The sequence below is a fragment of the Camelus dromedarius genome, chromosome 24 (genome assembly GCF_036321535.1).
Source record: "Camelus dromedarius isolate mCamDro1 chromosome 24, mCamDro1.pat, whole genome shotgun sequence".
Classification (NCBI taxonomy): domain Eukaryota; kingdom Metazoa; phylum Chordata; class Mammalia; order Artiodactyla; family Camelidae; genus Camelus; species Camelus dromedarius.
In genome coordinates this window covers 20905233-20920916 of record NC_087459.1, presented here as the reverse complement: position 1 = coordinate 20920916, position 15684 = coordinate 20905233, and the positions used below count along the sequence as shown (strand labels likewise).

Here is a 15684-nt window from a genome sequence, read left to right as displayed (position 1 = left end):
TTACAGACTCATGTGTGGTCCATCTCTGCTTCACTGGTCTGTCTCCTCGTCTGTCCAGTGTGACCTGAGAGCAGCATTTCCTTGTGACATTCCAGCTCCAACACAGCACTGGCATAATTAGGAAACAAAAGATTATACTTGCTGGGCGCTTACTGCGTGCTGGGTATGGGGAGTGGAGGCCATTGAATCCCCACTACCACCCTTGAAGTGGGCACTGTAGGCATTCCATTTTACAGATGAGGAAACTGAGACCCAGCAGGATTTAAATAACTTGCCCCCAGTAACACAGCTGGTAGTTGGAGGAGGTGGGATTTGAACCCACTCTGGCTCCAAAGCCCTGCCCTTATCCCACTGGGTTCGTCCCCACCGAAATGGAGTTAATGACTCAGGCATTGACTGAGTCCAGATGACCAAACCCCTAAACCGTCTGCCTCCCCTTCTCCCTCCCTCTGCACTGAAGCTTGAACAAACCTCTCCTCTACTCCATGCCCGCCAGTTCTCATTATCAAAACCCAAGGAGTCTGCACTGCCAGCCTCACCACCCACTCCTTTCCAGCCCCTCAAGTCAGATTCCCTTTGGCATCAGCTCCGATGAGGAATCTGTCTCCTTTCTCGCAAATGTCACCAGAGGGTCTCCAATCTACAAAGCTGTGGCCTTTTCTAGTCTCTCGGTCCTCATTTTTCCTGACCTTTGGGTGGCATTCACAACAGTGCCGCCTCATCCTTGAAGCAGTTTCTTCCTTTGGCTTCTTCGCTGCTGAGGGAGCCTGGCCATCTCCTCCTTTTCCTCTTGGCTTGTGTCATTTCTTCAGTTATTTGTTTAACGACTTTTCACTGAGCGCATCCTGTGCTGGTGCCAGACACTGTTCTAGGAGACAGCGCTAAACAGTCGGACAAAATCCCTGCCCACATGGAACTTTCACTATGGATGGAGAGCAGATTACACATGAGTTAGCCAAGAGATAACACCATTTCAAAGAATGAAAAATGAAATGGGTTGAAGGCTGGAAAGTGACTGTGTGTGTTGAGGATGTGGCTCCTTTAGATGGAGTGGTTGGTGGCAGCTGAGCTGGGAATCAGTCAATGTAGCAATGCTGGGAGGTGAGCAATCTGGACAGTGGGCACAGCACGTGCAAAGGCCCTGAGGTGGCTGGAATGTGGTCAGTGAGGAGACATCAAAGGGTAGGCAGAGGCTTGACTACCTTGGTGGGGGTGCTCAAAAGCTGGCAGGAAGTTGGGGTTTATCCCAACTGCAATGAGAGATCTCTAGAAGGTTGCAACAAGGAAGAGACTTCATGGTATTTGCATTTCTAAGACATTTCTTTCTCCAAATATGGCCCATGCATCAGAATGACCCAGGGTGCTTTTCAAAATGCAGAGCCCAGCCTCTTCCCCGCATCCACAGCATCAGCTTCCTTGGGGAGGTGGTGGGGCAGCCTGGCAATGTGAATTTTAGCAAGCAGACATTTGAGAACAACTGCTTCAGGCAGAGATTCTTAACCTAGAAATTCCCAAGGGGGTCAGTGGTCAGAATGCAGGGGATGCAAGAACTTGGGTGGCAAGATATTACATCTTTCCTCTCACTAGCCTCTGACTGGCAGTTAGCATTTCCCTCCATCTGGAACTTTGTCAACAACTGGAATCACAGAGTTTTCATAACACCTTACAGGGTTTGCAGAGATCTTGAAAATAATCACTTTCTTCCAAGCTACTTCAAAGTTACGGAAGTTACCAGACTCACACTAGATCTTGTTATTTTGTGCATTAGGAAAGAAACACGTAGGTTAATACTATATGTTTGATTTTTAAATATGTCTTGCTAACTCCATTTCAATGTAATTGGTTCCTTTGCAATCCTGTACGTTTGGTCTTATGCATTTAAAAACATTTTTCAGAGAAAAATGTTAGGCCTCATTAGATGCCATAGGAGTCCATGGCCCGGAAAAAAGGCAGAACCCCAGCAGAGAGCTGGAGAGGAGGGCTCAGAGAGCCAGGCACCACTCCTGACTGCTTCCCTTGCCAATGCTGTGGGACCTTGGGCAAATCACTTCCCCTCTCTGTGCTTTAGTATCCTCATTTGTAAGATGTAGTGCCTATTTTGAATGCTTGTTGGAAGGAACCAGCTGGGCCACCTACAGATTATCAGGAGGTGTTCCTTCTTCCCCTGGCACACAGGGCCTTGAGGCCGGCTGGGCTCATGCAGGAGAAGCTGGGCTGGCTGGCCTTTGAATCCCAGCTCTGCCACGTGCTAGCTGTGATCCTGGGCCGGGTAATGAACCTGTCTGTGCCTCAGTTTTCTCTTCATCTAGAACTTGGAGATAATAATAGCATGCAAGTCCAATGGTTGTTGTGGAGTTGAAATGAATTTCTACTTGCCAAGGGCCCAGCACAGTGCTTGGCACCTTAAGTAATAATGTGGTTGTCGTTGTTGGATGTGTGTCTTGGCCCTAAGATTAAATTTGCAGTTCCCGGAGGGTTGGATCCAAGTCTGATCCCCTCTGCATCCCCTGTAGCACCTGACACAGAGTCTAGGTTTGGGAAATTTGTTTGGTTCAGTGACTGTGATTTTTCAGATGAGTTTGGTTGTCAGGATCCAGGACGGCATGTCAGAATGCCCTGGATTCGGGAAGAGGGCCACAGGGAGGCCAAGGGCACAGAGCTAGAGTGTGCCTGCCTTGGGGTACTGGGCACATGTTGAATCCAGATCACCTGGGTGACAGTATCTCCCTACCACCCACTCAGCCTGGCTCTTTCAAGCTTGAGGCAGATGAATTTTTTCTTCCTCTTTCCAAGTCTCAGTGTTCTCATCTGTTTCATGGGGACAGGGGGCATGTATTGAGGCCTGTTGTGAGCTGAGCCTGGTTTATGCCGTGTTACATGTCTCATTTAACTCTTACAACCACCCTCAGAGGCAGAGGAGGAAAGTGAGGCTAGAGAGGTGTAGTAACTTGCCCAGGGTCACACAGCAAGTCAATAGCAGAGATGAGGTTTGCCTGCAGGGGGTCTGGCTCCGCAGGCATGCCCTTAACCACTGGGCACACGTTTCCTTCTTTTCTGTGCTCTGCAGCGACCAGCCCCATTCTGTTCACAGATGCGTTCTCCAGGGTACCGCTCCTCCCACCTGGCGGCAGGTGGCAGCTGGAGTAGGAACCAGCTGGTGTCTAGGAGGCCCTTCGGATGCAGTGCCTCTCCCGGCATTCCCAGCCGGCCTCCTTCCCGAGCCCTGCCCGTCTCTGTCCCCTGGCTGCACACTGCCTGGCTTTTTCTCCCTCTCTCTGCTTTCTCCCAGCTCTCATTGTAAAGGACCCTGCCCACACTCTGGGGTGCTTCCCTGGGCTGTAGCCTCCAGGGCAGGAGACTATAGGGAAGAGTGGGGACTGTGGCAAACTGGAGAGCACCTGCACCGCCTACAGGGAGCAGCCGCCTCTGGGCTCCAGCTGTTGTCTTCCTGTGGGAATGTGGCCCTGATTGGCCAGATCTCCCAAAGAATCTAGATTTTCATGGGATTTTCCCATTTTAAAATGTTGGCATCTAATTCAAAATTTTTAAAATGCCACATATAATAAGAGAGAGACAGACAGAAAAAGAGATGGAACCAAACCAACCCAGGAAACAGCAACAAATCTCAAAAACTTCTCTTTAGGCAAGTTTGCGGCTTCTGACCTACCCTGTCCAACTTCCTTTGCTTGCGTAGCAACCCCATCTTAGAGATGGGAGAAGGAGGAGGCCCAGAGCGGTGGGAGGACTCGCCCAAGTGGTGGGAGGTTGGGGTGGAGGTGGTGGCCAGAGCTCAACCTTGAACTTCTGAGTTCTTCCCACCACATTTGCCCTCCCAACCTCCTCCCCAGATCCCGGCCTATGGGGGCCAGGGTTTATCTTCAAGGCCAGCTTCTGGATCCGAAATAGAAAGAAAAATCATTGTCATCTGATGCTGAAGGCCAAGGTCACCATGACACATATCAAATGCTCAGTGACTGTCCCTGGGTTCCATCAGAGCCGTTTCTAAAGGGCATGTCTGCCAGAGTCATTTCTAAGTTGACAGGGACTGGAGCCTTGTGGGACTCTGGGGACAGTAAGGCATTGTCAAAATCAGTTCCACTGATAAACTCGTTTATCCAGTTGTGAGCTGAGAGGAGGACACCTCATTTCTCCAGGCCCAGCTTGTCAGCTTTGTACACCAGCATTTACTGGGGGCCTACAATGTGCCAGGAACTAGCTTGGGGGGTTTGCAGCCACGATCTCACAGAAAACGTGTGAGATGGGTCGTGTTGACTTCATTTTATACCCAAAGAGACTGAGGCTCAGAGAGGTTAGGTAAGGGTCCTAGGTCAAATCCAGACCTACTTGACCCCAAGTCCGGGTTCTCTCCATCTAAGCAAGGCATCTACCTGGAAGTGGTAGAGAAGCTTCCTTTTTGGCTGAGGTCGTCTGGGGGCTACCGTAGGGGCTGGGGTAGTCAGGAGAGGCTTCTTGGAGGAGGTGATCTTGAACAAAGAAAGAAGATGTTAGAAAGTTGAAGGAAAAGAAAAAAAAGAAAAAGATGTTAGAAAGTAGAAGAAAGAAGAAATTTGTTTCTTATTGTTATTGTAACAGGTTAGCACAAACGTAATGCCTTAAAACAACATGGATTTATTATCTTAAAGTTCTGGGGATCAGAATTCTGAAGTGAGTTTTATGGGGCTAAAATCAGATTGTCGGCAGGAATGCATTCCTTTCTGAGACTCCAAGGGAGACCTCCAGGGGAGAACCTGTTTCCTTGCGTTTTCCAGTTTCTGGAGGCTGCCTGTATTCCTTGGCCCATGGCCCTATATTGCTCCAACTTCGGCTTCTGTTATCACATCTCCTGTTCCTGACTCTGACCCTCTTACTTCCCTCTTACAAGGACCCTTGTGATTACATTGGGCCCATCCAATTAATCCAGGATAATGTCTCCATCTCAAGATCACAATCCACTGTATAAAGTAACATAACATAATCACATGTTCTGGAGATTAGGACGTGGATATCTTTGCAGTTATTCAGTTGAGCCCAGAAGAGGCCGACACTTCAGGGGCTAGGGCCATGCTGGAGACACAAGAGGGCATGGAACCTTCAGCAAGCAGATGGTGCTGAGGGTGAAGGTGGGCAGGGCTGCTTAGGACCCGCCTGTCAAGGGCGCTGGGTGCTGCATGAAGACTTTGAACTTCATCCTCTAGAGCAGTGCTCCTCACGCTTGAATGTGTGTCTGGGTGAGCTGTGGATCTGGTTAAAAGGTAGATCTTGAGCTGGTAGGTCTGCTTTGAGTAGAGAGGCTCTAGAAAAGGAAAAGATGGTCACACAGAAAACAGTCCCTCCCAGGTCCTGTGTTTCCCGAGCAACACAATGATGGGTGTTTGAATGGCATTCTGTTCCCACGTGCTCTGGTACCCAACGTTTTTGCACATCCTGTAAGAGTGGTCACCTAGGGTCTCTACCATGATCTCCAGTCAAAGCCTAAAAGGTTCTGTCTGACTTATGAAAGGAAGATTCCCAGTGTCGTGACCTTGGGCAACTCCTGGCCCTCTCAGGCCTTTGTGGACAGGATGTGGGCCTGGGGTGGACAAGCTGACTCTCAGAAATAGTTCTCAGATCCATATTCCTGGCTCAGTTAAATCACTCTGGGCATATTTTTAGAGCTAAATGCCTTTTCTTTTACTCTAACTCTTTGAAAATTGGCACCCTCATGTATGAGGTGGCATGGTGTTTGCTAGAACCCCTCATCCTCGAGGAAGCTGGATAACTGAGAGTTTGCTGTATATTTCACTCCCACATGTAGATAACGGGGAGGACCATACAGGCTCCCCAAAAGTTGAATTGCTGCAGAATGTCAGGGGTAGGAATGACTTTAGGCATCATTGTATGGGAGGCTGTAAATTCAAATGCTCACGAGAGCTAGGCAGGAACCCTGAAGGAGTGAAGGAGTCCGGGGGCAGGGCGGGGTTCTGTGCTGGCCCAGAAGTACATGCCCTGTTTGAGGGGGGCCGCCCTAGCTCAGCCCCACAGTCATCATCATGTAGGGACGTGGGTCTTGGATTGCTGCATCCACTCATTTTGCAAACAAATCCAGAAATCTGGATTTTTTTATGTGAAGTCTCCTATTTTTAAATGTTGATAATGAATTCAGATATTTTTAAAATACTGTGTGGGCCAAACAAGACAATTTTGCAAGCTGGCTTCGGCCTGTTGGCAGCTTGTTTGAGAGACCACTTGTTTTACTGGGAGGGAAACTGAGGACCCCGGAGGCACCAGGGCCTTCCAGGGTCCCACAGCATCAGGGCTGGAACTCAGGGCTGCAGACGTGTTGTACAGCCACCATCCCTTGGTCTTCAGGGCAGCCCCTCTCCCCTCAAACCTCAATCCCTGTGCCTCTGATCGAGTCACCCCACTCCCCAGTCGTGCAACCTGGGAGGTGGAAGACCTGCCCCTACCCTAATCTGCCCACAACCTGCTTTGTAACACAGCACATCCTAACTTCTCATCTGCAGGCTGAGGCCTGGGGGCTCAGTGACCCCCCAGATTCCTCCCTGTGGTTTTCTGAGGCCTCTGGCGTCCTTCTCCCAGCCCCCTGTGCATCCCTTTGAGCTTCCAGTATTGACATTTTGCAAACAGCAGCTGTCACAGAGTCATTTCCAGCCTCAGAGGTCCCGGTTCTTGTCATTTACATGACTTAACATGCTGGGCTTCAGGGGGTGTGTCACCGAGCCCACAGCCAGCGGCCACTGCACCACGACTTATTGATTTGACATATTAAACTGATGGATTTTAGGGGGAAAAATGTTTTCTCTTGAAATGCCGTTAAGTCTTGGGATTTCATATGATATTCCAACAATTTCCTCCTCTCTCCCCCTTCGCCCGCTCCAATAAGTTTTATTTGTCCAGTGGCCGAGATGCACTCGTTCCAGGCTGCCTGCTCTTTGGCTACGTCCCATGGGAATTACAATGACAAATAATAGTAACAGCTAATGTTTATGTAACACTTGCTATATGCCAGGCACTGCCCTTAGCACTTTACTCATCAATTAACTCACTTTATCCTCACAACAGTCCAGAAGTGGGTACTATCTATCTCCCAATTTATTCCTGTTTCTTTTTTACAGGGAGGGGGTGTAATTAGGCTTATTTATTCTTAGAGGAGGTATTGGGGATTGAACCCAGGACCTCGTGCATGCTAAGCATGCGGTCTACCACTTGAACTATACCCTCCCCACTTCTATTTCCCAATTTATAAGCAAGAAAACAGGTACAGTGGGAGAGACGACTTGCAGTCTCCCAGCTAGTAAGTGGCAGAGCCAGGTGTTAACCTAGGTGGCCTGTCCCACGTCCACGCCCTTCACCCCTATGCCTGACTGCCTCTTGTAATTATTGTAATTGCTAATAATTATACTAATTAGGAGGTAATAGTAATACTTAGTTTTCTTGACTGCTTTCCAAGGGTCAGGCTTGTGTGACTGAATGGTATTGTCTCATTTAATGCACACAAGTCTACTGTGCCCGTTTTTCAAATGAGGAAACGGAGGGCAGAGGGGTAGGGCCCCCAGCCATGGTCACACATCCAAGACATGGCTCCCACCCATGATGTCCCCCTCAGCCAAGGAGCTGACCCCAGAAACCGTCTTAGCAAGGGAGGGAATCTCGGGCCCAAGGGAAATCATCCTTGCAATTCTGTCAGTTTCATCAATGGAGGGTCAGAGTTGGCGTCACGAAGATGTTTTTTAAAAAGGCAAAAAAAAAAAAGTGTAGCTAACAGGATTAGCTGTCACCCCTCAGGTCCCGCACCTGATGAGAAATCATTTCATTTCCTCTGCCCCAGGAGGTCATCAATTCTCAGCTGCAGATCAAGCCATTAGCGGCAAGTTTCAGGGACTTGAAACAATCATCTCTGTGATTATTGAGCCTTTCCCGGGCATCACTAAGGCTCCCCACTGGTCCTGCCCAGAGACTGCCAGCCCACTGTCCTTTCCAGCTTCCTTTATCCACATGTGCATGCGTTCCATAACATGAATAATGATAGTGGGCATTGATTGTAGACCAGACACTACGCGATGATTCCCAGTTGTTTAATTATTCCCATTCTACCTTTTCTCTGTTTGCCAGATGCCAACACCTACGGTCTAGCATTGACTCAGTTTTTCCCGATGTTCACTCACTTTTTTGTACGTACGTTTAAAAGGGAACCACAGATCAGTGATGCTCATGTTTGAATGTACATCAGCATCACCTGGAGGGCCCATTAAAACACAAGTGGGCCCCACTGTCAGAGTGTCTGATTCGGTAAGACCCAAGAATTTGCATCACAAGTTCCCAAGTACTGCTGCTGCCAGTAGTCAGGGGGCCACTCAGACCACTGCCTTTGATCACTACTCTAATTGGATCCCTTGCCATAAAAAACGACGTGCCAGGGAGGCTCTCTCCAGGAAGCAGAATCTCCCAACTTGTTCCAGTGAAGGCACTTGAATGAAAGAACTTCTTTCTCACAGAGGCGTAGGAAGGGTTAAAAGAATCTGAGGCCCCGCAAAGGCTGAGGACAGGGGGAAACTGTTACCAGCCTTGGGTGGGAAGGAGGAAAGGGTAGCAACAGTGTTCTGAAGCCTGTAAGAGCAGTAGCCGTGACAATGGAGCCATGGTTGCAGATAAGAGGATGAAGCCACTGCCAGAGATGTGGACAGAGACAGGGAAGGAGCAGGGCAGAAACACGCTGACCTCTCTCCTCCCTCCTACTTCCAGCTGGTGCCCCCCATTGCTGACTCAGAAGGCTAGGGAGCCTGGGGATGCCGTTCTAAGGAGTCAGTCCCTTGGGGCACAGAGCAGTGATCTGGGGAAGACGGGGAAGGAGAGGATGCAGGTGATGGATTCTCCAGCACAGAAGATAACTGTCAAAATGTTCTTCAGGTCTGCCTAGGAACTGCTGAAGATCTGAGCCCTCTCATTGGTTTAAACAATTAACAAGTGTTAGGAAGGTGTTAAGGACACATCAGCACCAAACAGAGGCTCTTTTGATTGAGCTGGTAAGATTTTTTAAAATAATGGAAAAGCAAATAGTATTTTCACTCTTTGATTCGGACAATTGAACATCGTGGCTCTTCATACTTCACAGCACCTCTCTGCTGGTGCGAAATACAGATTTGTAGATGCGCTCCTCCTCACTTCTCCCAGCAAACCCCCACCCCAGTGTTACCCACCTAGGGTACTTATTCATCAGCCCCCGCCCGGCATTGGTTGAGGGCTGCTGCTGCCAGGTGGAGGGCAGGGTGGTATCAGCTTCCCAGCAGGTGGAGGGTGGGCTGGGTTGGCCAGGGCAAGCCCTGGGGCGGACAGGTGCTGGCAGATGGCAGGGACACTGAAGTATTGTGGGCAGGGATGGGTGGGGCACCCACAGTGTCACTACACCCTCAGAGCCCGCTCCCCACTCCTCCCCCTAAGTACTGAGTTTCCTGAGGGTTCCACCTCCCACCCTTTTCTCTTCTGCGCTGCATGCTTTTTACAGGCCTCCGTCTCTTGAACAATCGCAGCAAACCTTTAGTGAGTACTTACATCTTACCAGTGCCCCTCCTCCCTGTCTGAGCTCTAGCTGCATTCTGGGCATCCCCACTGGAGGTCTTGAAGCTGCTGTGGACCCTGCATGTGCAGGAGTGACCTCACTGACTTCCTGCCTTAGCATCGTCCCATTCTCACTGAGGAACATGACTGTCCGCTCAGTTGCCGGCGCTGGAAACACAGCCCCGCTCTGGACTTTTCCCTTTCCTTTGCCTCTGCATTCGTGGGTTGGCTGTCCACTGAGCCCACCCCTCCGGAGTTATCAAGTTCCCCACTCGCCCTCACCCCTGACATTGCCACGTCCTGGGCCACCACCGTCTCTCCATGGAGCGCGGCCAAAGCCTGCAGTGGGTCTCCCAGCCAGGCCCCCTTCCAGAGTGAGGCTCCTGGCACGTCTTTCCCTTGCTGAGGTCTTTAGGAATACACCTGCCTCTGCAGCGTGGGGCAGCCTGACCTTCCGCAGTCTGGCTCCCAGCATCCTCAGACCCGTATGCTCTTCCCTGTGGCCTCCTTCCCCACCATACCTCGTGGCCAGCTCCACTCGGGGTCAGTGAGAACCCCCTCCCCCCATTATCCCACTCCATGGTCATCCTCTTGCACAAATCCTGACTCAGAAATTGTTTGGGATGCTGGAGGGCATGTAGGCAAGAGCCAGGACCAGAGAACCCTCCTCCTTCACACTCAAATGGGCCCTTGTGACCAGCCCCAGAGCCGGGAACGATACGACTTCAATGATACAGCTGGCCACTCTATCCTTCCAGCTCACAACCTCTGACTGTTCCTGGAGTCAGAGAGGCCAGGGCTTGAACCCCAACTCGCTATACCACTAGCCAGCTGTGTAGACCAGTTGCTTAACTTAAGTTTGCTCATCTGTAGAATGGGTGCTGCCTTGCTGCCTTGTAAAGTTGTCTGGAGGATTGGGGGAGATCGTGCCTGTGAGTGCTGGTGTCTGAGGCTGGAGTCCCTGGTAGCGGACCTTGGGATGAGGATCCAGCTGCAAGTCATTTATAAAGGAAATGTCTCTGGGGAAGGGACTTGGGGGGAGCAGGAGGGAGAAGGGAGGGAGGTGAGTAAGGAGGTGATGTCAGGCCAGGGCCCAGAGAGGGCAGCTTCCTTCTTGACCCCGCGGGGGCTTTGCAGTGTGGGTCACCTCCCAGAGTTGTCTCTGCCAGAGCCGTAGGGCGGGACCACCTGTCAGCTGCTGGTTGACCACAGTGCAGAGAGGAAAATGTAAGTTTCTTGGCCCTTTCTGAATGAAGATGGGCAAAATGGAGTCCAGTCTCCCAAAGACAATCCCCCAAAGACAGAAAGACTATAAAGAGGTGCAAGGAGATTGGGTGGAGGAGAGCACTGTCCTGTATGATTCAGCAGGTGAGAAACGCCTAATAACCGTCGGTCCTTACTGTGATACCGTTGCTACTGTTCGCATAACTGCAGCAACAATTCCACTTCTGACTATTGTTATTAATTTCCTTGGCTTGAGTGGGCTGAAACTTTCAGACAGATGCTCTGAGCCCAGTGGGTAGACAGGCAAATAAATCTGCAGAAATAAAAAGCATAACCCCAGCCAGGCATCTGAGATCCCAGTGCCTGCTTCTCCATGGTTAATTTACTCTTGGAGCCCCTCAACCCCCCAAGGCCGATGCCATCTCCCAGCCTATCTGAAAGAGGAGAGCCGGAGCCCTGCTGTGAGGGGTGGTGGGCGGGGTGGAGGCTTGGCCCTGGGGCCCCCGTGGGCCGGATGAGAGCACCTCTTGGAGGGGGGTGGGGGCTGTGCGAGGGAGTTGGCTGAGTCAGTGCGCCACACCTTGGCGAGGGGCGGCCTCCACCCACCAGCAGGGCAACAGCAGCTGGAGCTGAAGGCTGCCCGCTGGCATGGCCCAGCTCACCCGGCACCTCCTGCCTTCCTCCCCACTGCCTGGTGGGCCTTGGGCCAGCGGAGGGCTGTGGAGGCTACGAGTGTGTGGTGCCAGGGGGTGTTTTAACAACATCCAGGCTGCCAAGAGCACATTATTCTCTTACAGAAATCCAAGGGATTGCCCAGGAGATGCGATATTTTTGTAGCAAAAAAAAAAAAAAAAAAAAGAAAAAAGAAAAGTGCTTCAAAGCTCCAAAAGCTCTGTTGTGCTAGGAATGATAGTGGGTGTTTGAGAATCCGGATTTTTCATCAGGGAACAGATAGGGACTTGGAATTGCTGTTTGTTTGCTTCCTTCACTGAATAGTGTATATTGGGTGTCCTTCGGATGTTAAGGTGAAAGGAACAACTTGTTCAAAGGCAGAGAGGTAGGAAAGGACATGTTTGACAGCTTCAGAGAAAAGAAAAGCTGAAAATCAGGACTCTTGGTTGTAAGAGACAGAAATTCTACCTCAGACCAACTTAGGTGAAGACAAGGAATTCTTGGCTCATGTGATTGACAGAACAAGTGACTGGCAGCTTTAGGTGTGCCCATGAATTGAGCTCTCACTGTATGCTAAGCACAAGCTCGTTACATTGCTGTGTAATTGAATCCTCACAGTGTAACAATACTATGAGATAGGTGTTATTATTACCCCCTTTTCATAGGTGAAGAAACTGAGGCATAGAGAGGTTCATTCCTGAACCAATGACTAGAGTCAGGAAGACGCAGAGCTCTGACTGGCCAGATGAGTCCTGTGCCCAGACATGGAGTCAGGATGTGGACCAGCTGCAACTGAACTGCACAGACTGAGATAGGGAAGGGTCTCCAAATAAAAAGCATGTAGGAAGAAGGGGGAATAATGTGGGATGGGAGAACTAGAAGATGCCCCAAATGATGATAACCCAATTTTGGACCAGTTGTGGAGAAAAGTGAGCTGTGCTATCTTAGGGAATAAAAAGAAGGTTTGGAGAGCCAAACAGCTGGAAGGATGGGATGCAACTGGCCTTCAGGAACAGCTGGAACCAGGCACTCCCACTGTCAGACTGCCTGGACTCCCATCTGGGCCTCTCTTCATGTCTACTTCAGAGGGTTACAAGCACAGATTCCTAGAGAAGAGTTTTGATTGGCTGCGTCTAGGTCACATGACCACATTGGATCAATCAGCTGTGCCCTGGAGGGTAGGACCACAGCAGAACATGGCAGCCACAAGGTTGAAGCCATGGGAGTAGCAGTGATGGTTTCTAGAAAAAACTGGAGTGAGGTACAGGGTAAATAAAAATGTAGGTGTCCCTTGAGGGCAAGCGTGATGTGTGTAAGAGATGGGGTGCTTGTAGCTGCAGGTAACAGAGGACGTCACACCGTCCAGCTGGGCCACAGGGAAGCCCTCAGGGCTGGTGGTTGGGTGGCCCAATGAGGTCCCCTCTCCATCGCTCCACTCAGCCCCTAGTGTCAGCTTCATCCTAAGGCAGGTGCCCTCTGGGCCGTGAGATGGCTCCCAGTGGCAGTCATCTGACAGATGAGAAGAGAAAGCTACAGGATAGAAATTCTTTCCTCTAATCTGAATGAGCCCACTTATTGGTTGCACGCCTCCCTGGACCAGTAACCGTCATCCAGAGAGCGCCATGCTCCCACTGGCTTAGGCTGGGGTTCCTGAGCTAGTCCTGCTGGAGAAGGTGGCTGGCCATGATCCAGCCACACCTAAATCAGGACCCACCCTAGAACTGAGGTCCTCTCTAAAACAAATTGATCCCTCAAGCAAACGGCATGGGGTGAAACAAACACAGGGAGTGTCCATGCTGTGCGTCCTCCTCTCACGACCTCCCTGCCTCCTCCGTGCAGGGGTCCTGTGGCTGTCAGTGGTCTCCGAGGTGCTCTACATCCTCCTGCTGGTGGTGGGCTTCAGCCTCATGTGTCTCGAGCTCTTCCACTCCAGCAATGTCATCGACGGGCTCAAGCTCAACGCCTTCGCAGCCGTCTTCACGGTGCTGTCAGGTAAGGCAGAGGGCCTCAGGCAGCCGGGCGAGAGCACAACGGGCAGAGGGGAATGCGGGTGCTGGAGCCCCCCTCGGGCTGAGTCCTGCTTGGCCCACCTGGGCAACCTCTGGCCAATCGCTTCTCTTCTCTGAGCCTCAGTGTCACAACTTGTAAAGTGGGATTTGTCTGCTCACTTATTCTCTCATTCAGCACGTGTTTACTGGGTGTCGTGTGCCAGGTAATGTGCTAATAAGTGCTGGGGTTATAGTAATGAAGGGGAATAGTTTGAGGGCTTCATGGAGTTAACATGTGGGAGAGAGAGGTGGGTTAGCTGCAGACGTATTCAGGAGATGGACGCCATGTGGCTTGGTGATGGGTTGGTTTTCTGACACAAGGGAGAGGGAAGTGGTGGTGAGAATGGGCAGACGGTGGTGTCTTTCGCAGCGATATAAAAGAGGGACCTATTAGGGGTGGCAGGCACATCACTCATCTACCTGAGCTTACCTGCCCTTGAGACATCCGTGTGGAGATGGCCAGCAGGAAGCCAGATGGGCAGACACATTTGGAAGCTGGAGGGTGAGTGTGGGATGATCAGAGGTGTTGGGCGAAGGCCAAGGATGTTGATGGTTTTACGAAAAACAGGATGGCCGGCAGCAGCACGTGATTCAGGGAGGTGGAGACAGGGGACTCCCAAGAAAAGGTCGTTGGATTAGGTGGCCTGGTGCCCAGAGTAGTTTCGGCAGATCCAGGGCAGAAGGGGTTAAGCCGGGAGTTTGCCAGAAGGGAGTAAAAGGAGCCGGTAAACCATACCTGCAGGAGGCCTGACAGAGTGGCGGCTTGGCTTTGTTCGACATCTGTTCCTAAAAAGCCAAATGTAAATTGAATTTCTATAAATCTAATCCTATTCTTCACGCATTGGAAGAACTCTATTTAATGAAACCGAAACGATGAGCCCTTTGGTAAGGGAAATAATCGCCCCCTAATTGAGGTATGTATATGTAACAGAAGGATCTCTCAGAGAACACAGAGAAGAATTCAAGAAATTATAGCACGCCTGGTAGATCAAAACATGCACATTGTCATCCCAGGATGTGGGAAATCTAACCAGAATAGTAAAGGGAAGAAAAGAAACATAGAGTGATGCTCACAGCGCTGTTGATTTTGGCCCCCGCTTACCCCGTTTTCAGCTATTTCAGATAGAGAGACTGTTTCTTCTTTTTCTTCTTCTTCTTCTTCTTTTTTTTTTTTTTTGATTCAGTGTGTGTATTACTTGAAATCAGTTTTCATTCATGGTTCTTTTTTTCATCTTTTATTCATTTACTCAACCAACACTCACTCAAGACCTGCTGGGCACTGAAGGCACTGGACTAGGTTTGAAGGAGTCAAGGAGAAAGGACTCAGTCCTTGCCCTCCTGAAGTTTGCAATCTTGTGGAGACACAGAATCATCAAACGAATGTAACCTGGTGGGTTAACCTCCATGAAGTGGGTTTTGTGGGTCCTGCAGAAGGGCACCTGCGTTTGCTCAGGGGGTGCGGATGGGTGGAGGTGGAGCATGGGGAAGGCACCATTTGAGCTGAGACTTGGGAAAAAGACTGAGAGTTTACTTGCTGGACAAATTGGGGAAGACATTCCAGGTGGTGGGAACAGCATCGGCAAAAGCGTAATGAGGCAGCATACTCTGAAAACTTCACATAGTTCAGAATGGTGGGAATGAACATAGAAAGTCAGGAGAGTAGGAGTGTTGAGAGATGAGGCTGGAGAGCCGGGTGAGGTTCTTGGTGCTCTGCAGTGGTCTTTAGATTTTATCATGTGGACAATAGGGAGCCATAGAAGAATTCAGAGCAAAGGAGGATATGGTCAGGTTTGCACTGGGGGGTGAAGGTTCAGGGTGCAGCTCGGATGGAGTGGAGCAAGGATGAGGTAAGAAGGCTGGCCCGGAAGTGAGAAGGGGTGAGGTGCCAACCTCGTGCTGTGGCAGTGGGATGGGGCGATGCAGGTACATGTGCCCTCCAGCAAGGAGGAGAGGTCAGCAGGGCTTGTGGACTGACTGGGAGAGGTGGGTGGGAATGGGTGACTATCAAACAACCGAGACTTTAGGTCAGGGGTTCCTCGTGTGGTATCCACAGAATTCAGGCAGTCCAGGAACCTGGATGGGGAAGAAGTTATATCTTTATTTCTCTGACTTGTAACTGATATTTATCATGTCCTTCAAATATGAATGGAGGCAACAAATCACAGTACTGGCGGCACCTGTGATG

The 15684-nt window shown here is 50.5% G+C and overlaps 1 protein-coding gene across 1 annotated transcript in view; it reads left to right on the top strand.

The window, feature by feature from the left end:
* GSG1L (GSG1 like) overlaps window positions 1-15684 on the top strand; it is a 186437-nt gene that overhangs the window by 104998 nt on the left and 65755 nt on the right. The window contains exon 3 of the mRNA XM_064478546.1: window positions 13291-13443. Within this exon, the coding sequence (XP_064334616.1) occupies window positions 13291-13443 (153 nt within the window). The remainder of the gene's footprint in view (window positions 1-13290; window positions 13444-15684) is intronic.